Here is a 25,860-nt window from a genome sequence, read left to right on the forward strand (position 1 = left end):
AAAGCCCATTTTTAAAAAGTCAAATCAACACAGTACAAAACTACTTCAAGAAGAAAACAGATAAGGTGAATTATAACATTTCATCTAATGAAAATTCTTCCTCAAAGTACAGTCAAACAGTTACAAAATAAAATATCCTCAAGCATAGGATAAATATATGTGTATGTGTATACCTACCAAATATAGATGAGAAGTTCAAAACCTAAGGACAGAAATGGGCAAAAAGAGGAAGGAATGCCATAGGAGTTGATCAAATCAGAAAAAAAAAGTTGGAAGGAAAAGACAAAACCACCTCAGAAATGAAGAATTACCACTGTCTGTCCAAGGCAGAAAAGATTCAAGTGGAATACTAATACAGATCACTGAAAAAGAGAAAGAAACAACCAAGGAAATGAAACTTACATAAATAAAACGGGTCAAGAGAGAAAGTGCTTAAAATGGAAAACAGGCAGAAAAGATTTAACATATGTCTTATTAGACTCCTGAAAGGAGAAAAAAAACGAAGCAAAGGACCAGGACTAATGTTTATAACTACAATCCAAGAACTTGGTGTAAATAAGAGAAAAATGGTAAAAAATTAACCTGAAATGATCAACTTAGCAAAATGGTTGGACATTGAGGAAAAATAAAAAATTGTTAAGGCCACCGGGCAAAATAATCTATTTACTTATGAGGGTAAGAATACTTCAAAAGCAACATAAAATTAAGGCAACAATGGGACATCATTTCAAGAAAAATTTAAGTAAACTCCTATTCAAGGATTCTATACGTAGCTGAGCTATACTTCAAGTATGAGGGCTATACTGTTCTCACCTGCTCTTCCTGGGAAACCAACTACAAAATTAACTTCATCTAAACAAAAGATGATGGGGAAATGTTACCAAAATAACTGGTGGTGAGCATTTAATATATTTAATGGTAGAGTTAAGACTAAAATAAGGATAGGGACATGGGTCAAAGAATAAATGTAAACATATGTTCTGCCAAGTAGAAAGAATGCAAGTTTAAAAATGAGAGAAAAATGGAGACAGTACAAGAAAAAATAAAAGATCATTGACTGCATATAGGTACTAGGTGAGAGTCAAAAGGTGCTGTTTAAAATCTGAACAACCAGTTGTTTAAGAAAAGAAGAACAGCCCTGGCCAGTGTGGCTTAGTTGGCTGGGCGTCGTCCCGTGCACCAGAGGGTTGCCAGTTCAATTCTGGGTCAGGGCACATGCTCCAGGGACGGGAGGGCAGCGTGTGGGAGGCAGCCAATTGATGCTTTGCTATCACATAGGTGATTCTCTCCCTCTCCCTTTCTCTCTCTAGAAATAAATAAATAATATTTTTAAAAGTTACTTCGAGGTTTTGCTGGGTAGTCTGCAAGTTAGCCCTCTTTCCATTTCTACAGGAAAGCTTTACTAGAAGTCTACATTATTTATCAATGTTTTATTGTGTGTATATGTGTGTTGTGTGTGTGCTAGATGGGAAATTTGTCTCAACACAGTAACTAGGTGAAGGCAGAGTCAGTTAAAGGAGGTCCAGTCACATCTTGGTGTCTACAAAACATTCCTGTGGCAAGGGGCTAAATAAAGCTGAGGTTAAATGGTAGCTCACAATCTTTTCCAGAAATCCTCTGTAGCTCACAGTCTTTCCAGACAGACCACCTGCCTAACAGACAATATTTGTATGGCTTCTGTCAAAGACAAAAACTGGACAAGTAGAAAGGTTGATGTTGCAATATGGAGAGCACCCCAGATCTGAGTATCAGAATTTCTCAGTAGGGTGGTTTTGCCTCAGACTCTTGTGGAAAGAAATTTACATGTGGTATATTGGAGACTTACAGTAAGGGTTGTTTTGCAAGCAGGAGATGTCTCCATCAGATATCTGAGCAGGAAATGTGTTTTCTCTGTAGTTAGCAAGTTTCCGGAGGAACAAGAATTCTAATCTTAGCTAATCAATCATGACACACAGTTCTAGTCAATAATGAGATAGAGGGGGAAATTGGAGGGTCTGCACCTGGCTTTGTCAGCAGGTTTGGGCACAGGAGAAGGGTCTGTGTTCATTGGCCTTGTCAAACAAACATAGTTTGTCTTAGAACTAGCTTTGGAATTAGAATAATTTCTGTGGAATTTTGGTCAAGGTTCCCTGAAAGAGTTCACAAAGTCAGCATTTCTTGTGGATGCTGGTTGATGCCGTTCTTCTTCTTTATTAAAATTGTACTTACTGATTTTATAGAGAGAGAGGAAGGGGCAGAGAAAGAGAGAGAGAAACATCAATCAGTTGTTTCGCCCATCCGTGCTTTCATCGGCTGCTTCCTGCATGTGCCCGGACCGGAGGTTGAACCCGAAACCTTGGTGTATTGGGACGATGCTCTAACCATCTGAGCTACCCCGCCAGAGCTTGTTGATGCTGTTCTTGGAGGAAAAGCTGGAGCATCTATTGTGCTGTGACAGTGGTCTGGAAGTGAGAAGGGTTCTGGAGACAAGGCATTTAATCTGGGGGATACAAGCAGAAAAAAACGATTTTTAGAGGTTGTAATAAGGAATAAAACCTGAACTTGAGGCCAGACAGTAACCAATCTAGTAGAATCCAGTAGATTAGTACGGAAAGAGCCTTCAATGATGGGGTCAGATCTACAGTGGCAACAGATGAATTTCTTTGTTAGCAACTTGATTGTTCTTGTTTACACTAGTATGTAGAGTTCAGAGAAGTTTGGGGGAACAACTATGCAGCAGTTGCTTCCAAACGTAACACATGTTCCCCCTCTGGGATCCAAGATCAGTCAGTTTGGGAGCACTTTGTGTTGAGTCTTTTTAAGTTCTTGGGTGAGAAAATTGATATTCTTTATTACATGGTTTACAGTAATTTTTATCTCCTGGAAGATGTGAGAGTTTCAAAATCATATTGAGTAGCCCATACTGCATGTGCTCCAGACAAAAAGGTGGCTCAGATGTGATCAGATGTAGCAGTCACGTCCTTGAGATCTCCCACCAAGCTCTCCGCTTCCCTTTTAGGGAGCCATCCGAGCCACTGAGAGGAAGAATGCAGTAACATTTTAGTGGTGGCCTCTACATTTTCAGTCCACGGCTACTAGTGGACTGTCAAGACCAGTGATAGGGCTTGTCCAGCATGGCTCAGTGGTTGAGTGTCAACCTAGGAACCAGGAGGTCAAGGTTTGATTCCCAGTCAGGGCACATGCCTAAGTTGGGAGCTCAATCCCCAGTGTGGGGCATGCAGGAGGCAGCCTATCAATGATTCTCATCATTGATATTTCTCTCTCTCCCTCTCCCTTCCTCTCTGAAATCAATATATATATTTTAAAAAAAAAAGACCTGATAGGGATTGAAGAGGTCGGAGAGGAATTTAAGTAGTTTAAGGAGCTGGTTGGGCTATATACTGGTAAGGACTGACAAGACGACTAGGTTAACATGAGTCTGTCCAGTATGCTAGGAGCTATCAATAGGCTCTGCTTTCACAAATGAAAGACACAGTTGTCATTTGAGGCAACTAAGGATAATGGATAATTCTTCACCATAAGGTTAACCTTTCTACCATATAGAAGCTAAGAAAAGGGTATGGCTGTAAGGGGTATATTAGGACTTGACCAGATGTAAAACTTTAGTGCCCTATCAACCAGGAGGTCATGGTTCGATTCCCAGTCAGGGCACATGCTGGGGTTGCAGGCTCAATCCCCAATGGGGGTCGTGCAGGAAGCAGCCAATCAATGATTCTCATCATTGGTGTTTGTATCTCTCTCTCCTTCTCCCTTCCTCTGTGAAATCAATCAAAATTTTTAAAAATCATAATCTAGGCCAGTGGTCGGCAAACCGCGGCTCACGAGCCACATGCGGCTCTTTGGCCCCTTGAGTGTTCTAACGCCACTTCTTTAAAATAGACTCGCCCAGGCCGAAAACCGACTTCTGCGCCTGGGCCACTAAGTTTCAATCGCACTGTACCTGCGCGCCCGCACGTGGTATTTTGTGGAAGAGCCACACTCATTGTTTCAAAATCAAATTATCTCATTTAGTGGCACACTCTGGCTCTTTTCACTCAGGAGCTTTAACTTAGTAAACATGGCTTAGTTTTATAAAATTAGTTGTGGTCCCTTTAAGCACAGCAAAAGACATTAGCAGAAAGTGGTGTTGAATTAAGCAGTTGGAGAAACTGGCCATGAACATTTATGAAGAAAAAACTGGCATTTGTATAATGGACAACTAGATGTGATAAGGTTCTCTTAAACTCTTCTTTCAGAAAAGGCAGGTTTTGAAAAAAGAATGCAAAAAGAAACAGCTATAGTTTATGTGAAAGATCTTTATTTTCTTTTGAACAATAATAAAACAAATTATTGTGCAGTTCAGTAACACCATAATCATGTGTTAGAAATCATCTTTAAAAGGCACTTCTGGTTCAATTACAGTTAAGTAATATAGACAATTTGATAGCTACTTATCTTGCCACCTTATAAAATTGCCTGCTAATTTCACATTGTTCATCTAATGTTCTTCAGTGAATTGCTGCATTTTATACAAATGTCAAAGTCCCATAATGAAATGTCCTCTTATTTGTTGTTAATAACATCACTAATGAATCACACTTAAAAGACATTTTTAAATGTCATCCATTATTCATGTGCTCACATCATCACTCCACAAAGCCAGGTGGAAGTGTTTTAAGTACCCAAGGGTAAATGAAAAGAAACTTCGTTATGTAAACCTCTTTCTAGGAATAAAAGTTGGGTAAACCAGAGCTTGTTGTTGTTGTTTACTCCTTTTACATGGTTTTATTGTTATTTTTTAATTATACAATTTTAAATTTTAAATTGTATAATTAGCAAAGAAGACTAACTTTTTTTCAGAGAACAGGCACCATCTAATTTTTTTAATAAAAATTACCATGTAAAATTAGCCTCCCAATGCTAAACCAAAATAAAACACGTTCTCTAAAGAACATTCATAATTATTCTCAATTTTATCATAGATATATGTACAAAGAATCATAAGTATCAGCTCACCTGATTAGAATAATTTTCTTATAAAGAAAAACACCCTTTACATACCCTTTCACAGAGCTACCATTGGATGATTTATGTTGAAACCCAACCAAGCTGAACAAATGTCTACCAACTTCTGCACACTGTGTTCTTTAATTTTCCAGTTTAAAATAAAACTTAAAAATTACAAAACACTATAAACACTGTCATCAATTGTAAGCCATACCTTTATATGGTTCTCAATAAATGAAATATTCTTTATCATAAGCTACAGTACAAACAGCACATTTTAATTACTGTTTTGTTTTTTTAAGTAAATGTGAATCATAGAATTTGGCTAGGATATTCTGATATAATAATAAAACTCATATTATTTAATGAATAATCTGAAAAGTTACCAATATATTTGACAGTGATTTTTAAAATGTAAACATACCCTTTTCCTTTTGTAATTGTGTTATTGTTCCATTCAAAACAGAGTTTATGTATACAACAGCTAATTATTATATCTCTAAATATCTATGCAATCATGATAAGAATAACCAAAAACAGAAGTCAAAAATCACATTCTTGATTTGTTTGAAAATGCAGACACAGTATTAAGAAGCTATTAACTCTGCTTGAAATATTTCCAAAATTATATCAACATGAGTCATTTCAGAGAGGCCTATAGATGCTACATACAATAATTTAAGACATCTAGACTCTCCCATCAACAGCTTCTATTGTGCAAATATGCTAAAATAGAATTTCCCTGAGATGAACTATCTTGCTGGCCCACAGAAAAGTAAATATAGTAAAACTACATTCAGATTTCAATCTGAATTATAGTCTAATCTAACACCCACTCAAAACAGCTACTAATAAATTTTTACCATCAGTTGATTTGTGCTAATAGTTTTTTCAGTGGCTATTTATACATTTGTTTGTAAACCAATGTACTCAGAGAACTTGTTTAAAGGCACACATTAATAGCTACTTTAGAGATAACTTTCAAGTGTAAAAATCAGGAAATATCTTCTATGCATTTAAGTATATTAACATTTAGTTACTCCCAAGGTAAAGAAAATGCATTTAAAAAATAGTTTCCTATATACCCATGATGTTCATGTCAGAAGAGTTTTACAAAAGATCAATCAGAGCACTAATTAAACAGATTTTTTTGTTGTTCATGTAATGAGGTAGGAGGATCTCACTCATTTGCATTTTTAATTAGCAAGGCATTCACATTAAACAAGTTCTTCTCATTGAATGGTCTGTGAAATACTGCTGAGATAATTTTCAGACTTCATTACAAAATCTGTCCACTCTTGACAAACATCCTCCATGGAGAATCCTTCGCCACCGTATTCCAGAGGAAGAATGTCTGGGAAATGCTGAAGTAAGCTTTGTTTGAAATTGGTCCCATGCATATGAATCTGAAATAGCCAAAATGTTTTAGGTTTGTCTTCTGCCTCTTGATACATTAGATGAACTTCCAGTGGAAAACCAACACCATAAAAGAAGGTACTCTAATAACTTCCAAGATAGAAGAGCATGTATTGATACTACATCCTTTACTACTCTACTTATGAATCTAAGAATTTTACTTGTTTAGATTATGCTGCTTATGAATCTGATCTTACTATCTTCTTATATTTGCACTAGAGGCCCAGTGCACGAAATTCGTGCACAGAGGGGGGTTGTCCCTCAGCCCAGCCTGTACCCTCTCCAATATGGGACCCCTCAAGGGATGTCCGACTGCCCGTTTAGGCCCGGGATCGGGCCTAAACGGGCAGTCGGACATCCCTCTCACAATCCAGGACTGCTGGCTCCCAACTGCTTGCCTGCCTGCCTTCCTGATTGCCCCTAACCGCTTCTGCCTGCCAGCCTGATCACCCCCTAAATCACTCTGCTGCCAGCCTGTTTGCCCCCAACTTCCCTCCTCTGCCGGCCTGGTCATCCCTAACTGCCCTCTCCTGCAGGGTTGATCACCTCCAACTGCCTTCCCTTGCAGGCCTGGTCCTTCTCAACTGCCCTCCCTTGCAGGCTGCGTGCCTCCCAACTGCCCTCTCCTGCTGGCCATCTTGTGGTGGCCATCTTGTGTCCACATGGGGGCAGGATCTTTGACCACATGGGGGCAGCTATATTGTGTGTTGCAGTGATGATCAATCTGTATATTACTCTTTTATTAGATAGGATAGAGGCCTGGTACAGGGATGGGGGCCAGCTGGTTTGCCCTGAAGGGTGTCCCGGATCAGGTGGGGGGTCCCTTGGGGCGTGGGGCGGCCTGAGCGAGGGGCCTGTGGTGATTTGCAGGCCGGCCACGCCCCCTGGCAACCCAAGTGGAAGCCCTGGTATCTGGAATTTATTTTCCTTCTACAATTGAAACTTTGTAACCTGGAGCGGAGCCAAGCCTGGGGCTCCCTCCGAAGCTGGCAGCCATTTCTGTTGGGGTTATAATTGAAACTTTGTTGCCTTAAGCAGGTGGGCCCGGCCAGGGTGTGCGGAAAGCTTTGCTTCCCCTGTTGCCAGCAGCAACCCTTGCCTGCTCTCTCAAGCTCCATTCTGCCGCCATTTGTTTTAATTTGTTTACCTTCTATAATTGAAACTTTGTAGCTTGAGTGGAGGCTTAGGCCTGGCAAGGGCAGGCGGAAAGCTTGGATTCCTCTGTTACCTAGGAAACCTTGCTCTCTGTGGCTGTAGCCCTCTTGGTTTGGGTTAATTTTCATGCTTGCTCTGATCGGATGGTGGGTGTGGCTTGTGGGCGTGGCTTGTGGGTGTGTCAGAGGTATGGTCAATTTGCATATTTGTCTATTATTAGGTAGAATTATTATAACTAGACAAGGTTTATAAAAAAATTATCTTCCTCTTTCACAAATATACTTTTAAAACTCTAAATAAAAATATTTTATACATTCTATTCCTTCATGTACAAATGATTCTTAACAAAATATCAAATATCCTGGGACTATTCTGTAGATGGTAAAAATGTCCTATTAGGTGTTATCCTATATAATAAAAGCCTAATATGCAAATTGACCAAATGGCGGAACAACCTGTGGAACAACAGGTCACTATGATGCGCACTGACCACCAGGGGGCAGACACTCAACGCAGGAGCTGCCACAAGCCCACAGGCCCCAGGCCAGCCAAGGCGGGTGCCAGCAGGAGTGGGGGGGTCCCCCTGATCACCCTGCTGGTCACCCCACAGATCAGCCCTGATCACTGGCCAGGCCTAGGGACCCTACCCATGCATGAATTTTGTGCATCGGGCCTCTAGTTTCATATAAAATAAAAGCATAAAATTAGGTACATGGGAAGTAACTTATGTGATACATTTGATGGATATTCTTGGCTAATACAAAATTAAGAGACAGTTATTATGGTTAAAAGCCTTAAAATTTCAAATATTTTATACCATAAAAATCAATAATATAATGCCCAAGTTAAAGTAAAGATTTGGAACCTTGGATCAAAAGCATATAATGTTCATCTATACATGCAACAATCCTACATAATAAAAGGCTAATATGCAAATAGACCAAACAGTGGAACAACCGGAACAACCAAACAACCGAACAACTGGTCACTATGACATGTGCTGACCACCAGGGGGCATGTGTGGAACATGGTGGGCGTTGCCTGTGGTGGGATGGTGGAGGAGGTGAGCGGGGGTGCCAGACCAAGGCATGGCGCCAGTTGCTGTCATCGGGGCGAGCCTCTGGTGGTTACTAAAAAGTCTTTGCTCCTGCGCACCGCGGTCCTGCCCGGCACCCCCACCTGCTGCCGGTGATGGCCCCACTTGCACCCGCTGCTAGTACCTGTCCCAATTGCTCCATGCTGTCAGTGGGTGCAAGCGGGGACAGCGCCATCAGCACGTGGGAGCTGTGGTGGCGGGAGCAGGGATGCTGGCAGACAAGGGGCTAGGGGCTGTGGTGGGGAGGGGCCCAGCAGGGGTGCGGAGGATGGGCCGAGACCTACCCCTGTGCCTACTGCAGCCTCGCAGACTGAAGAGTCCCAGGTTCAGTTCTGGTCAGGGCACATGCCTGGGTTGTGGGCTTGATCCCCAGTGGGGGGCGTGTAGGGGGCAGCCAATCAGTGATTCTCTCTCATCAATAATGTTTCAATCTCTCTCTCCCTCTCCCTTCCTCTCTGAAATCAATGAAAATATAAATTTTTTAAAAAGCTAGCATACCATAAACACTCTTCTGCATTTTGCTTATTTCACGTTACATCCTACAAATCTTGTTGTATTCCATTGTGTCGATGTCTCACAGTTCATTTAACCAGTCCCCTGATGATAAACACTTGGTGGTTTCCAATCTTTTGCTGCAATTTTGTTTATATGTGTGGATAGGATAAATTGCCAGAAGCACAAAGGCTGTAATTTTGATAACTATTATACACTGCCCTCTATAGGGAATATACCATATTGCACTCCCACCAGCAATGTGCAGGAGGCCCAGTTACCTCACAGACTCACTAACTTGATTTTCCAAAATTAAAAAGATATATCCTACAGTAGAGGCCCGATGCATGAAGATTCGTGCAAGAATGGGCCTTCCTTCCCCTGGCTGCTGGCACCACCTTCGCTCTGGCCGGAGCCGCCTTTCCGCCTTTGCTTGGGCCCGGAGCCGCCTTTCTGCCTTCCCATACTGCCTAGAGGCCCGGAGCAGCTGGGGCAGTGCTAAACGCTGCATCATCGCCATGGCAACGACGCAAGCATCCTGCCCCTGGCCGCTCGGTGCCTATGTATACAAATTAATTCGCCATCTTCATTGGCTTAATTTGCATACTCACTCCTGATTGGCTGGTGGGCATCGCAAAGGTACGGTCAATTTGCAACTTTCTCTTTTATTAGTATAGATAATAAAAGTGTAATATAATAAAAATGTAATATTAGTATAGATAATAAAAGTGTCCAACCAATCAATTGACCACTTGGTCGACCACTCAACCAGTTGCTATGATGCGCACTGGCCACCAGGGGGCAGATGCTCCAACCAGTAGGTTAGCTTGCTGCTGGGGTCTGGCCAATCGGGACTGGGTGAGAGGGCCAGACATGCACTGGAGCCCTCCCGCAGTCCCTCCCCGGCCAACTGGCCCCCATTGTCCCCAATCAGGACTGGGTGAGTTGGCCCCAATCGGCCCCGATCGCCCACCGGCCAAGGGACCCCACCCATGCATGAATTCGTGCACCGGGCCTCTAGTTAATTTATAAGAGTATTTGGCCTGTTAGAGAAATACTCAAAATATTAGCTTAATGATGGTGGGTGCTTAATAAAGCAGCTCTTAAATTAAGAAGGATTAGAACTTTTGGTAGAGAGGAATAGTGACTTGGATATGTTTCACTCACCCGTTCCTTAATTTTTTCAGTCAGGAATGGTTTAATCATGGAAAAGACAGCATGAAAAATTATTGGCTCATTTATCAAATGGATACCACGAACTTTTAATGGAAAGGAATCCTTTTGAAAAATAAAGAAAAAATCTATTAATAATAAAGCATAAATAAATATATATTGCTATTGACAAGTCCCTTCCTTGAACATTTGGTATACTTATGACAGCACCTAATGTGTGTTTCATTTTTAAAATTACTTACTTCATCACCACAACACAGACTGCTTTACAGTTCATTGTCATTAGATTGAGAAAAGATCTTTGCCCTGACCGGTTTGGCTCAGTGTGGATAGAGTCAGCCTGTGGACCAAAGGGTCCAGGGTTTGATTCCGGTCAAGGGCATGTACCTTGGTTGCAGGCTCCTCCCGTGCCCAGGGCTCGTGCAGGAGGCAATGATTCCATGTGTTTCTCTCATATGGATGTTTCTCTCTGTCATTCCCTCTCTCTTCCACTCTCCCTAAAAATCAATGGAAAAATATCCTCGGGCAAGGATGAACAATAAAAAATAAAGAAAAGATCCTTAAAAAGTATTTACTTTGTAGTGTAAGCAAATAGAAATACCTGCATCTTTCATAAATAAGACACAACAAATTTCTCCCCCCATGACATATAAATGTTCTGTTAAGGAACCAGTGAGTATCAATAATTAACCTTTTCCCCCAAATTGTTAGTTTGAGAAAAAAATAAAACTTTCATTAGAGTTGAAAGAATAGTCTATTAAACACACATTGTAAAACTTTTGACCCAGGTGTATGTCTTTAACATAAAAGTAATTTGGCTTATTCAGAAGATTTCAAAAAGTTGAGCTGAAAGAAAAAAAAAATGCTATCAGTAGTTTCCCTACCCAAAGATGTATTGTTAGTACAGAGTCCTTTCCTGCCAAGGTTCTTTCATACAAAATCTTTTTTTTTTTTTCTTTCCCTTTGCAAAGCTTTTACAGATGTGTTATCTATCTGGGTCTTTTCCTTCCAGATTCTTTCTAATCCTAATTTTATTTTAAACAGAATTGCTAATGTGCTCTCTAAATCATTTGTATCCTGTTTTGTCCCATGGATATGATAAAATTTTTGTAAACATCATGGCTTTTAATATGTTGCAATAATCCATCAGATGGATGCACCATACTTTAAGTAACCATTTTCCTATTTCTGGACAAATAAGCAGTTTCTAATAGTATCCTATAAGAATCGATGCCACAGCGCCCATCTTTATGTATAGGAGGCAGTAATGGTTGTAAGCACGGTTTTGAATTCAGCTGATCTGGACTGGAATCTTTGCTTCACTGCAGAGAAAATGCATGTGCTTGGGCATTGCTGTCACCTCTCTGACATAGTTAATTAATTTGTAAAATGGGAAAAATAATAGTCATACGACATAGGCTTGTATGGACCCATTACATGGTAATTCACTTGTAACACTTAGCCCGGTACCTGGCACACAATACACTATTATTATTTTATACAAGATCTATGCTATATTTAAGATTATTCCTTGGCTACATTCCCCAAAGTAGGACTACAAGGTCAAAAATCATGGCCACTTACAAAAGCTTTTGATTTTTAAAAGAACTGTATCAATTTATACCTACCAAAACTTTTGTGACATTTTGGTGTGCCATTGCTATAAATATTATTTTTTCGTTCAATTTTTTAATTTAGGAAGATAATTTTAATGACAGAAAGATAAGTGAACACATTATTGTTTAAATGTATAAATTCTGTGGTTACTAATCTTGAACATATTTTCACAATTTGTTGAAATATTCTTTCTTTTATGAATAACATTTCCTCTTAGTATTATTGAGTTCTATGTATCATTTCTAAAATTTGATTTGATTTTCTAATAAATGCTCTACCCCTTCTCTTTGTATCACATATAACTAAATTAAAATCTGTTGTTTGGAAGTATTATCCCAAGGAACGAAACTAGACACTTACTGTAAGAACAGCAGCAATCTTCTTGGCCACAGATGGGGTGATTTGAAAAGCATGAGAAAAATGCCAGCCTTCCAGATCAAAGACAGCCTTGATTCCGTTCCGCTGGGTCTCCACCTCCTGTACAATAAGCTCGGATGTGATTAGACTTAAACGGAATACATCATAAACTGTAAACACTTTCGGGTCCCAGTGTGCTAAAAAAATAGAAATAAAAAACAACATGTCTCAGTATTGCATAAAAAAAAACAGAAAGCAAAGGGAAACTGATTCTTTTTAGACTTAATGGATCAATAAAAATAAAAACATGTACAAAGATCACAAAGTGAATAATGGACGAAATGGGTGACCAAAAACATGTGCCTGCTTCTCCCTAACACAGAACAGGTATTTATTTATTTATTTATTTATTTATTTATTTATTATCCCTGCATCCCCCCCACTCATGCCCTCACCCCCCTGTTGTCTGTGTCCATATGCATGCATACAAGTCCTTTAGTTGATCTCTCCCCCTTACCCCCATCCTCCCCTATCTTCCCTCTGAGGTTCATCGATCAGACCGTCAGAACAGGTTTTTAAGAATATGGGACAAAAAATAAGAAAAGAATAAATACAGCCCGCTGGGTATGGCTCAATGGTTGAGCGTTGACCTATGAACCAGGTCACTGTTAGATTCCTGGTCAGGGCACATGCCTGGGTTGCTGGCTCAGTCCCCAGTAGAGGGCGTGTACGAGGCAGTGGACCAATGATTCTCTTTCATCATTGATGTTTCTATCTCTCTACCCCTCTCCCTTCCTCTCTGAAATCAATAAAAATACATTAAAAAAAATAAAACAGATACACTCATGGCATTTATTTATTTGAAGAAGAAGAAGAAGAAGAAGAAGAAGAAGAAGAAGAAGAAGAAGAAGAAGAAGAAGAAGAAGAAGAAGAAGAAGAAGAAGAAGAAGAGGAGGAGGAGGAGGAGGAGGAGGAGGAGGAGGAGGAGGAGGAGGAGGAGGAGGAGGAAGAGGAGGAGGAGGAGGAGGAGGAGGAGGAGGAGGAGGAGGAGGAGGAGGAAGAAATGCAGCAGGCTGGATTTGATAGCCGGATGAAACTACAGCCCAAAGCATGCAGGAAACAGCTGTAGCTAAAGATGAGAATGCCTCTTGGTGTGCTACAAGCTCAGAGGTATTGGAAATGGGAGAAGCACAGCCTGGATCATGAAGAGAAACTAGCGCTCTATAGTAACCAGAGAGGTTGCAATAGGAAATGCCTGAGGACTTAGACAGGCTGGCTGTTGTCTCTGACATCACTGAGTGGCAACCAGCATGTAGCAAAGACAGGTCCTGACAGGCTAGACCAGTAATTTTGGGCTTTGGAAAACAGGGAAGCACCCACATAGCTGCCCACACCCAGGAAAAACAGGAACACCTGTGCTAAGAAGAGGAGTCACTGACATTCTTCTCCTCTCTCCTCCCCTACCGTTCCTAGAGCAGGCCACGGCATGCAGAAAGGACAGTAATGGACAGGCTAGCAGGTAATCTTAAAAAATATATATGTACATAGAAACCCACACTTAAAAAACCTATATATTCATGTTGGCCAATGTCACCCCAATCAATTTAATGAATAAAAGTAAATTTAAAAATACACGTATATGCACCTACTATGTTGTAATAGCCACATTTCAAGTACTCAACAGCCACCTGTGACTAGTGGCTACTGTAGAACAATTTCATCATCATAGAAAATTATATTGGATAGTTATGGACTTTAATCTCCTTTAAGGCAAAATAAAAACGTCCCTTACATTTTTAATTCCTTCTCTGACATGCATCTAACATTTATTGAGTGACTATTAGGTACCAGGTAATGTTTTAATTATGTTTTATATACATTACAAGATTCAGTGGTCACACTAATCCTATGCCCATTTGACAGATGAGAAAACAGAGTTGCAGCTACACAGCTCTCCGTGTAGCTAGAACACAGCAGAGCTAAGATTCCAGCCAGGCAATGTATTCCCAAGAACCTGCATTCCTAAGAATTAAGCCAGAGTCAAAACTTAATATTCAAAATTAAATTTTATTTTTGCTGCTTTAGGATGTAGTAAGTCTCAAAAGGCTTAGGGTTACAGCCAACCCTTGAACAACATAGGGGCTAGGATATTGACCTCCCAGGTAGTAAAAAATCTGAGTATAACTTTTCACACACCCCAAAACTTAACTACTAATAGCCTACTACTAACCTGAAGCTTTACCGATAACATAAACAGTCAATCAACACATATTTTGTATGTTACCTGTATTATATACTGTGTTCTTACAAAGTAATCTAGAGGAAAGAAAATGCTGCTAAGAAAATCATAAGGAAGAGAAAACACATTTACAGTACTGTACATACTTATTGAAATAATTCTGTGTTTAAGTGGCCCCACATAGATCAAATCCATGTTGTTTGGGGGTCAACTGTATATCTGCTGGCTTGGATGCTAATAATGGCAAAAACATAGTCTTGGGGTGCCCTGCCAGACCGGAGAAAGGCTCTGTGCATTTTTCACTGCTTTTACTGCGTAGAGATGGTACCTAGGAAGGTGGTTAAGCTAATGTTCTATCAAAGAGCTCTGAGACATATTTCCTTTTTTAGTTCTTCCCATTCATTCAATTAAAATTAGAAAATTTATAAATATGTAGTTTATCTTCATTTTCTTTTTTTAAAATTATCTTTATTGTTGAAAGTCTTACAGATGCCCCCTCTCTTTCCCCCAGTAGCCCCCTTCCCCTAGAACAACATGTTATTCAACATAACACACAGGACATATGCTGCACACTCTGCTCTGACCACCAGTAAACCTGCATGTCTTTCTTGATTTTAAAATTGCTTGGAGTTAAACAGTACACTTACAAATGAATATACTACAAGAGGCCCTCGCTAAGCAATAAAAGACTTGACTCAGTGCTGAGGTGTTTATGATTTAGGTAGCATATTTGCCTTTTCATTATTAAGGTGTCATTTCACTAGTTAATTTGCCCCATTAGTGTATGAACTAACTAGAAAAACCTCCAGGCAGGCAGTGCAGAGCCAGGATACTTGCAGAACGAATCATCTGTAGTTTTAGGTTCTTGGAATCCCTGGGCAGGATTGCCAGATAAATTAAACATGGGTTTACTTGCCAGATAAAACATAGGTACTATGCTAAATCTGGCAACCCTACCCCAAGGAATTCAAAGAACTTCATTCAACATCCCATAACACTATGGGAGCAATTCCAGTGGTTCTCAACCTTTCTAATGCCGTGACCCTTTAATACAGTTCCTCATGTTGTGGTGACCCCCAACCATAAAATTATTTTCGTTGCTACTTCATAACTGTAATTTTGCTACTGTTATGAATCGTAATGTAAATATGTTTTTTTCCGATGGTCTTAGGCTCTACAGCAGCGGTTCTCAACCTGTGGGTCGCAACAGGTGGGTTGCGACAGGTTGAGAACCACTAGCAGGGTCGCCTAAGACCATCGGAAAACACAGATATTTACATTACGATTTATTAACAGTAGCAAAATTACAGTTATGAAGTAGCAACGAAAATAATTTTATGGCTGGGGGTCACCACAACATGAGGGACTGTATTAAAGGTTCGCAGCATTAGAAAGGTTGAGAACCACTGATTTAGACAAAATTGTCTATAAACAGGTGTCCATTTTATAGACAATGAATTCATGACTATAATGAATATATATATTCATTCTGAATATATATATCCAGAATTATTCTACTCAGTTTTCTGACGCCCTTTCAATAATTAAATGCTGGAACTTCTTGCAAGAAAGCAAACAGTTGAATTACAGGCAGCCATCTTATCTACAAATCTATACATATTTTAAAGTCCCCTAAAATATTTAAAGATGTAAACGTTTCTGAAAGATTATAGTTCATAAGATTCTGCTCATAAAATATTGGGCCATGCCCTGGCCAGTGTGGCTCAGCTGGTTGGAGCATCTTCCCTTATACCAAAAGGTCTCAGGTTCGATTTCAGTCAGGGCACGTACCCAGGTTTCAGGTTTGATTCCCAGGCCAGATGCATATGAGAAGCAACTGACCAATGTTTGTCTCTCTTCCCTCTCCCTTCCTCTCTCTTTAAAATCAATAAAAACAAACAAACAAATAAACAAACAAAAACACATAAAATGTTGGGCCATGACAGCAGGCTGCAGGTGGTATGTGTCCTTCTCCTTAAAGGCCATTTTTGATCCCATGCGGGTCTAAGGAAGGTGCAGAAGTTTTCAGTCACCAACCTACAAGAAATACTAGGAAGACCTAATGGCAAAAAGGGGAAGCAGTGAAAAGCAGGAGGGATATGTAGAATCGTGTCTTCAGCACCTCTCGATTCCTGCTTTCCCACAGCATCTTTCTCCATCCAGGGCAATGAGCACCTTGCTCGGCAGCCTGAGCTCTGTCCAACTACTCATTCACTCACTCCAAAATATTTAATCAGCACCTACCATGTGCCCTGGTTCGGTGCTTGGTGTACATCAGTGACCAGAACATTATCATAGTTCAGAGCTCTTATTTGTATTTCCTGCCAAGTGTTTTTACAACACTTTCCCTTGATCTTTTTCATCTTCCCCTCTATTTCTCTTTTCTGTTTTCTTTTCCTCATATTTTATACATTTGACTGTGGAAAAATGGGAGTAGGATTTTCACTGGGTTTTGTTAATTTTCTCACAACTGCCAGTTTTTTTATACTCAGGGGACATCCTATATAATAAAACCCTAATATGCAAATTGACTAAACAGCGGAACGACCAGTCGCTATGACGTGCACTGACCACTATTGGGAGACGCTCAACACAGGAGCTGCCCCCTGGTGGTCAGCACGCTCCCACAGGGGGAGCGCTGCTCAGCCAGAAGCCAGGCAGGTGGACATCCCCCAAGGGGTCCCGTACTGCGAGGGGGTGCAGGCCGTGCTGAGGGACACCCCCCCCCCCCAAGTGCACATGTTGTGCACTGGGCCTCTAGTTAAAATATAAAATATACCTAAGTTAAAACCTAAACACCTAAATGTTTAAACATGGACTCATTGAAGCCTTCTATATGGCAGTGAAGAAAAAGCAAACAGTAGTGCTTTGTCTCACTTACCGATTCTGTAAATGAGAACTTTGCTGCCGGTGGGGTCTCTGTCTCTCAGGACTCCAATGTAGCCAGCCTTCAGAAGGCCAAGAATACTTCTGGGGTGGAGATCTGCACTTATTTCGGGACATTCTGCTCTCCACTTATAATAGTTTTTTAGTAACTGAAAAACAAAATAGAAATTGTCTGCAGATAGTGCACATGGTAAGCATTTCGTAAAACTGGCAGGAAAGCCTTGGCATTATGTATGGCCTTTGCCATCCATCATGTCAGGATTTTAATCTAGGGTATCCTTTTATTATATAAAATAAAAGTTTCCTTAATCAAGGATCTCAGGTGATAGGAGGTAATCACAAATTCAAAGTTGAGTAATTCTTATTTGTCTCCTGTGGTGGATTGTCTCCAAAGATAAATGCTAACCCTCCCCTCCCCCCACCCCCGCCAACACACACACACCCGTGCACACATGTCATCAAGATAAGGAATCCATTTGATTCCTTCCACTTGGACTTAAGCTGGCCTTACATCTTGCTTTGACTAATAGAATTTGGCAGAAGTGACACAGTGCTAGGTTTTAAGAAAACTGGGACTTCCTGTTTTGCTTTTCAGAATCTAGACACCATGTAAGATTATGAAATGCCAGTCCATGCAGAGAAGCCCTGGGGGACAAGAGGCCACATAACTTAGATGGTCTGACCTCAGCCAAGGTCCCATCTGATGCAATGTGGAGCAGAGATGAGCAGCCCCACTCAGCCCTGCCCAAATAGGGGAATCACAAACAAATAATAGCTGTGCTTATGGCACTAAATTTTGGAGTGATTTGTTACTTGCCGATAGGTGACTAGCATATCTACCTTTGGTCTTTCTGAAGTAAAGAATGGAAATCAATCTAATGGATTAACTCCACAAATATGTTTGGAAGATGTTCCACACACTGTGTTAGGCACTTGAGTTAAAGCAGTGACCAGAGTAGATCCCTAATTTCACTAGAGGTGACATATTGGTGACAAGACTGGCGCACACAGGCCATGCTATGTAGTAAAAAGTTCAGTTCCGCCGGAACCGGTTTGGCTCAGTGGATAGAGCGTCGGCCTGCGGACTAAAAGGTCCCAGGTTCGATTCCGGTCAAGGGCATGTACCTTGGTTGCGGGCCCATCCCCAGTAGGGGTTGTGCAAGAGGCAGCTGATCGATGTTTCTCTATCATCGATGTTTCTAACTCTCTATCCCTCTTTCTTCCTCTCTGTAAAAAATCAATAAAATATATTTAAAAAAATAAAAAATAAAAAAATAAAGAGAAATGGCTGAAAAAAATTTCAGGACATATGAATTCTTCACTGAGCCAAACCGGTTTCGGCAGGACATATGAATTCTTATAAAAAAAAAAAAAGTTCAGTTCCCAGGCTGCCTCTTCAGAAAAACCTTGGGGTCACCACTTATTACCTATTAGAGGACCGGTGCATGAAATTCGTGCTCGGGGGTGTGTGTCCCTCAGCCCAGCCTGCATCCTCTCCAATCTGGGACCTCTCAAGGGATGTCCGACTGCCCGTTTAGGCCCGATCCCGGTAGGACATCCCTCTCACAATCCAGGACTGCTGGTTCCAAACTGCTCGCCTGCCTGCCTTCCTGATTGCCCCTAACCGCTTCTGCTTGCCAGTCTGATCACCCCCTAACCACTCCCCTGACAGCCTGATTGATGCCTAACTGCTCCCCTGCTAGCCTGTTTGCCCCTAACTGCCCTCCCCTGCAGGCCTGGTAACCCCTAACTGCCCTCCCCTGCAGGCTTGGTCCCCCCCAACTACTCTCCCCGGCAGGCGTGGGTCCCCCCCAACTGCCCTTCCCTGCAGGCCTGGTCACCTCTAACTTCCCTCCTCTGCCAGCCTGGTCACCCCTAACTGCCCTCCCCTGCTGGCCATCTTGTGGCGGCCATCTTGTGTCCACATGGGGGCAGCCATCTTTGACCACATGGGGGCAGCCATCTTGTGTGTTGGAGTGATGGTCAATTTGCATATTACTCTTTTATTAGATAGTATGTGATTTTGAGTAACTACTCAAGATCTGCCTTCTAGAGTTATATGTATAGCATACATGGGCATAATGAATACCGGTTAGTATTGTCATAACAGGGAAGGTCATTTGGGTTAATTGGCTCATATAACTATTTAGTGCAGGTTTACATTAAAGGTAACTAGAATGTTTTGGTTTTTATTTTTTTCCCTACAAAAAAAAGCTAAATCAATTATACAAAGTAATATCTATACCACTTCTCTACTTTCTACAAATAGAAAAACAAGAAAAATGAATTTTGTTAATAGTGGTATGCATTCAGAGAAACTATGGAATGGTATGCCTGGAGATTAGGCCTTGAAAAAATATGGTTTGAAGGAATCCCATTTTCTTTTTCCAAAAGAACCACCAATAATGGTTACTCCACATTTACAAATAATAAAAACATTGCCAGTGTATTGTGGAGAATATTAAAATCAAATTACACATTTAAAACTTACTATAGTTACATTTTCTTCTTCATGATTTTCAGCAGTCTCGATTTTTCTAAAATTACAATATATTTGAATTTAAAGAGATCTATTAGAAATGTGGAACTAAAGTTCAGATGAAATGAAAGGACACATTTTATATTTGATAGTCATTGGAATAAACATAACTGTAACTACAAAGTAGTAATTGTCTAGAGAAGAAACTACAAATATAAATTTTAAAAACCAAGTAAAGGGTAGAGTTCTGAGCCATGGGATATGCCAATGGCTGGGGATGGCTGGAAGAGGAAGAGAGAATCTGGTTGGATAGTAGGAGAAACACCAATATGGTGCACAGGGGAGGGAAAAGCCATCTGTGTTGTTCCTCCCTCTCTCTCTCTCTCTCTCTCTCTCTCTCTCTCTCTCTCTCTCCCTCCCTCCCTCCCTCTCTCTCTCCCTCCCTCCCTCCCTCTTTCTGATATTGTCACCCTATCATTTTCTCCTTCTGTCTTTCTCCTCTTTCATGTATATACTTAATAAACTTTTCTTAACTGCTTTATAAAAGAGGATGCTTCTAAGAGTTAAATGCAACAAAGAGGTAAGAAAGGGAAAAAGTCAGTAAATTTGCCAACCAAGAAATAATTGGTGACCTAAATAGCAGTTTCCAAAAGCAGAAGGAACAAAAGGCACATTGTAGATCCTCACATATTCATTCTAGTCTATAAGATGAATTCCTTTTCCTCCTCCATTGTGATTCCATTGAAAGAGATCTTCCGGGTAACAGAGGCAGGGACTTATGTTCAAGTAATCCTTATTTTACTCATTAATGGCCCCAAGCCATTCATATAACTTTAATTACAATGTATTGTTATACTTCTGCCATTTTATTATTAGTTATTTTTGTTAATCTCTTACTGTGCCTAATTTATAAATTACACTTTACCATCGTTATGTATGTATAGGAAGAATACTAGTATATACTGTACCTAGGGTTTGGTGCTATTCATGATCTTAGGCATCCGCTGGGGTCTTTGAAAGCGTCCCCCAAGCATAAGGGGGACGACTACACTGCATGAGTGAATCAGCTGGGTCCACGCACTTGAAGAAATGATTTTTGTAAAGACACACAATTAACTCTCGTGCCTTTGGCATGTAACTTTCACAAACTGAAATATTTAAACCTGGATCACCGGTTATTACTTTTCCACTGCGAAATAAATTCTAAGGTCCAGTTGACATAAAGAAATTATGTACATGTCAAAATACTACTGAGCAATTCTCAGACAAACCACCTAAAGTTCACAACAACAAAAAATTGGGTGCAAGTGAATATCTTGATGGGAAGGCACCTGTTTTGTACCACAATTAGGAATAAATACATATAAAAAGTTAGGGTTTGTCTTAACTATGCCTTATAATAGAGTACCTTCCTTCTTACATTTCCATGTACTTTCAAACAAAACAGCGACCATATTTGTGCAGCTTTCACAGTCTTTAATGGTATCATTTTGATCTCTCCTCACAACCAACCTGAGAGGTTTACCCAATTTTATGGATAAAAAGACTTAAACTCAATCCCAGCCAGCCAGGTGGCTCAGGACTATAGTTCCATACACTAAAAAGATTGCAGGTTCATTCCCAGTCAGGGCACATACCTAGGTTTCAGATTCCATCCCCAGTCTCAGGTTCCACCCCTGGTCAGGGGGTGGATGGGAGGCAACCAATCAGTTTCTCTCTCTCTCTCTCTCTCTCTCTCTCTCTCTCTCTCTCTCTCTCTCTCAAAAATGAATGAATGAATGAATGAATGAATGAATGAATGAATAAGACTAAAGCTCAAAGAAGTTACAAATGTGTTTAAAGACATTAACTACAGGAGCAGAATGGAGATTGAAACTGACACAACATGATCAAGTCTGCAAAAGAAGCTACATGGAGTGGGAAATTAACAGGGGAGTCAATAGTACTTTGAAAACTTAAAAGCCTTTGGGAAAACCATAACTACAGGATAAAAAACTTATCGCATGGGACATAAATATATGGAACTGGACTATTCGCTTGTGAAAGAGAAATTCACAAGAATATGTAGAACAGACAGAGGTTAAGAGTTGGCTATTTTTATGTCCATTGTTTTAAACAGACAGGATAAGTGTAGTGTACTCGAGAACACAGGCTCTCCTGAGTTTAACCCAACTTCAAATTCTTGCTCTACCATTTAATAACTGTGATTTCAGGTAAGCCACTTACCTCTTTACATCTCAGCTTCTTCTAAAATGAGAAAATAATGACATAATCATCGCAAACACTACCTATAAAGGACCTGGCACTCTAAAAGCAATTAAGATTCTAAAAACCCCATGAATTCATTATCACTTCAAATACAAAAACTAGAAAAATGAGAAATTTCATTACAACTGAGGGACTTAGTGAGCTTTCTTCATACAAAAACAAAACAAAACAAAAAAAACTATAGGGCTTTTATATTATAAATAAGGAAGTTTGAGTTGAATTGACTGTCTTTGTAAAGGAAATAAATAGTTTCATGCTCTAAACTTTTCCCCTTCGTTTCCAGTTGGCAAAAAAAATAGGACAAAGAGTTCACAGACAGTAACTTGATGCCAGTTCAGTAGATTCAGACACAGTCTTGCTAGCAAATTCCTCAAGGACATGGTGCAATGAAAACAATTCAGGAACATAGAGATCATAGGAAAGTATGTAAATAACACTAAGGCTGGGGGTAAACTTTATTTTTTCTGTTTTTTTCTTTTTTATTTATAAAATGTATTGGGGTGACATTGGTTAATAACATTAAATACGTTTCAAGTGTACAGTTCTATAATTGTACATCACCTGCACTGTATGCTCACTACCCAAAGTCTAGTCTCCCTCTGTCACCGTATATTTGACCCCTTTACCCTCTTCGGTCTACCTCTCCCCACCCCCACCCCCACACACACACTCCTTCCCCTCTAGTAGCCACCCGTCTGCTGTCTATATCTATAGACATTACTTTTAAAAAGAAAACAAAATGAAATCAACAAATCATACACTTTTTATGGTTAGTTACCTCTACAACATATATATGTTCAATGCCTCACTTAAACTGCACTCTCCCTAGGACCTGAGGCTGTGTCATTATATTTAGCATATGAATAAATATTAGTTTGTTACTCATGATGTTGGGACAGCTGGGTAGGCATCTCTCAAAATGAAAACAAAGTCGGATTCCTAGTTCATTCCTAACATCAAAGAAATCCTAGTAGAGCAACAACTCCAACATCAAAAAGAGAAGTCATAAATTACTAAAGAAAACTTTGGGAGAAAAGAAGAGCTTATAAAACCCAGGAGCAATCAGAGAACAATCACATTTGTTTCATACAAACGTAAAATTCTGCACAGAAAGAAAATAGCATTACCAAAGTCAGAAGACAAACAATGAATTGGGCCAGTGGCCTATGAATAAATTTATATTGTATGTATGTTATATTCTATGTAAACAAATGGAAGAAGATAAACAAGTGGCAAAACAAGCAGTTACTGAGAAAAGAATGTTAAAATGTTAAATATATGGAAGCTGATTGACCTCACTTGTAATTGAATACATGCAAATGACGATAATGAGAACCAGTTTCTCACCTAGCAGGCTGATACACAGACCATGGTGTTGGCCAATACCGCGTGGGAGATCATTGGCAGAGAAAAGCATCATTATGCAATAGGGAATTGACAAAATTAGTGCCAGCACTGTGGAGGGCCGTCGTTATATTTCTCAACACTGAAGATACACATCTCCCTTCACTGGGCAATTCCGCAGGTTGAACTTGTCCTATAAGGACGCATTCCTATTTTTGCACAAAGACAAGTGTACAAAGACAGACTAGAATGTCCAGTGGTTGATGGGAGACACCCCACGGGCCTTGCTTACTGCATTTTGTATACTGCCAGGCAAATTGTAGGAGTTCAAACAATAATCATCGAATGGGGAATGAAGGGTGCATATGGCAGCAGTGCCCTTGTCTGACGACAAGTCCACGCCCAACGACAGGGACTGCTCAATAAGTCAGCATAATATATTCACACAAGGAACAGCAAAAACCCACAAAAGAATAAGATAGATGACTCTGGCTGGTATGGCTCCGTTGGTTGAGCATTGTCCCATGCACCAAAAAGTTGCTGGTTCCATTCCTAGGCAGAGCACATGCCTGGGTTGTGGGCTCAACGCCCAGCAGAGGGCGTGCAGGAGGCAGCCTATCCATGTTTCTCTCTCACATCAATATTTCTCCCTTCCTCTCTCTAAAATCAATACAAACATATTTATTTTTACAGAAGAATAAGATTTATGTATACATGCTGGAATATAATGATCTCTGAGAAATTAGGTTTTTCAAAAGGGCAAAATACAAAATATATACATTTGCTTGTGTGAAGGTAGACTACCTGGAAAGAGAAACAAGACGCAGGTAACTGTCTCTGGGTAAATGGCTTGGCAAACTAAGGATTGGGATGGGGAACGTTTTTCCTTTAGAAAGTTACTTTGTATTCTTTAGTACTTATGGATTCTTTTTACCACCAGTAAAATTTAATCTCTCAATTAAAAATGAGTTAACAGCCGAAAACCCTCCTACAGAGACACGCTGGGATCCTGTACTCTTCTACTTCCCCTGCCTTTCAAGTCACGGCAGCATGACATTGAGCAAGCCACTCTGAGAAAGGTCTAGCTCAGGCTCATTTGCTGATGCTTACTCTTTGCCAGGCTCTGTGCTGGGCACCTCTCATTCTGTCAGATTGGTGCATGATCAGTCGCGGACAGGAGTCAGTGAGGTAGGCGTTCTCGCCAGTATTTAGGAGATGAGGATGCTGAGCCCAAAGTAACAGAACTAAAGGTCGCATCCCCTCCTTCTGATTCCTGTCTTCCCAACACACCCTATTTCAAACAACCAGCTGTAACACACCTGGAAACACAAAGGAACAGCCTCATCCCTCATTCTCTTTCATTTTTATTTTTTATTTATTTCAGAGAGGAAGAGAGAGAGAAACATCTATGATGAGAGAGAATCATCTTTCAGCTGCCTCTTGTGCACACACACACACACACACACACACACACACACTAGGGGTGGAACCCGCAACCCGGGCAATAGAACCAGGACCTCCTGGTTCATAGGTCCACGCTCAACCACTGACCCACCCCTCCCAGCTCATCCCTCATTCTTAAACTCAAATTATACGGGGCTGCTTTAGCGTCTTGACACAGATTACTGTTAATCATACACTTTCGCTCGAATTTGGCTGTAGACCTTTCATTCTCCCCTCCACCTGTGGAGTTCCTTGCTAAACTGTAATAAAATCGAGGCTTCCTACCTCTCGGCTGTATTTTGTTTTATATCGCTAGCTTTCTGCCAGGGAAAAGGAAAGGGCATTTTCCCCACACTTGATGTTCAGGAGACTCATCAAAGACAGAGTTCCCGTGTTTGGGGTCACCTGGGCCATCCCCCGCGGAAGGGCTCCAGCTTTGTCCGGATTTTCCGTTTCCAAGACCCAGAGAAACTGAAGGGACCGGAGCCGGATTTCTCAGGACACCCGCAGCCCGGCGCCCGCGGCCCAGTGCGCCCGGGGCGCGCTCCCACCGGGGTCCTGCTCCCAACTTCGGCTTTCGCGGGGGTCAGGGCAGCATCCCCCCCCCCCCCGGCCCCGGGGTACCAAGGCCTGCCCTCAGGCTAGGGCGCAGCGGGGAGGCACCCTTACCCGCCAGGCTTGGTCGAGGTCGAAGTCCCGGGCGCGCAGGAAGCGCAGCAGAAAGGGGTCGGTGAGCGGCGGCGGCGCGGGGAGAGCGTCCAGCGCCCGCGCCCGGCGCCGCAGCTCGGCCAGGCTGGGCTGCAGCAGCGGCGAGTGGTCGGGCAGCGCGCTCAGCTGCAGCCCCGTCGGCGGCCCCGGCCGCGCCTCTGCCATGCCCGCCTCCTCTGCTGCGGCCGGGGTGGCCCTGGC

At 41.2% G+C, this 25,860-nt stretch overlaps 1 protein-coding gene across 2 annotated transcripts; it reads right to left on the bottom strand.

Moving 5' to 3' along the window:
* Positions 1 to 4,285: 4,285 nt before the first annotated feature.
* TTPA (alpha tocopherol transfer protein) lies at positions 4,286 to 25,860 on the bottom strand. 2 transcript variants are annotated; one of them, XM_079795787.1, is made up of 5 exons: positions 25,621 to 25,860; positions 17,413 to 17,566; positions 12,296 to 12,489; positions 10,313 to 10,423; positions 4,286 to 6,392 (listed from the first exon to the last, which is right to left on the bottom strand). In XM_079795787.1, exons 1-5 carry the CDS (start codon positions 25,822 to 25,824, stop codon positions 6,219 to 6,221), a joined length of 837 nt encoding a protein of 278 aa, XP_079651913.1. In that variant the 5' UTR covers positions 25,825 to 25,860; the 3' UTR covers positions 4,286 to 6,218. The 2 variants fall into 2 exon arrangements, with proteins under 2 accessions (XP_079651913.1, XP_079651914.1); XM_079795788.1 differs by lacking the exons at positions 10,313 to 10,423; positions 12,296 to 12,489.

Source organism: Cnephaeus nilssonii (assembly GCF_951640355.1).
Source record: "Cnephaeus nilssonii genome assembly, chromosome: 18".
In the NCBI taxonomy this organism is placed as follows: Eukaryota; Metazoa; Chordata; class Mammalia; order Chiroptera; family Vespertilionidae; genus Cnephaeus; species Cnephaeus nilssonii.

Excerpts from the sequence above, each read along its gene's own strand:
- TTPA (XM_079795787.1), bottom strand. The coding sequence starts at position 25,824 with ATGGCAGAGGCGCGGCCGGGGCCGCCGACGGGGCTGCAGCTGAGCGCG. Across the intron at positions 17,567-25,620 it reads ACCTCGACCAAGCCTGGCGG|TTACTAAAAAACTATTATAA; the intron begins GTAAGGGTGCCT and ends TTTGTTTTTCAG. Across the intron at positions 12,490-17,412 it reads AGTTCTCATTTACAGAATCG|CACACTGGGACCCGAAAGTG; the intron begins GTAAGTGAGACA and ends CTATTTTTTTAG.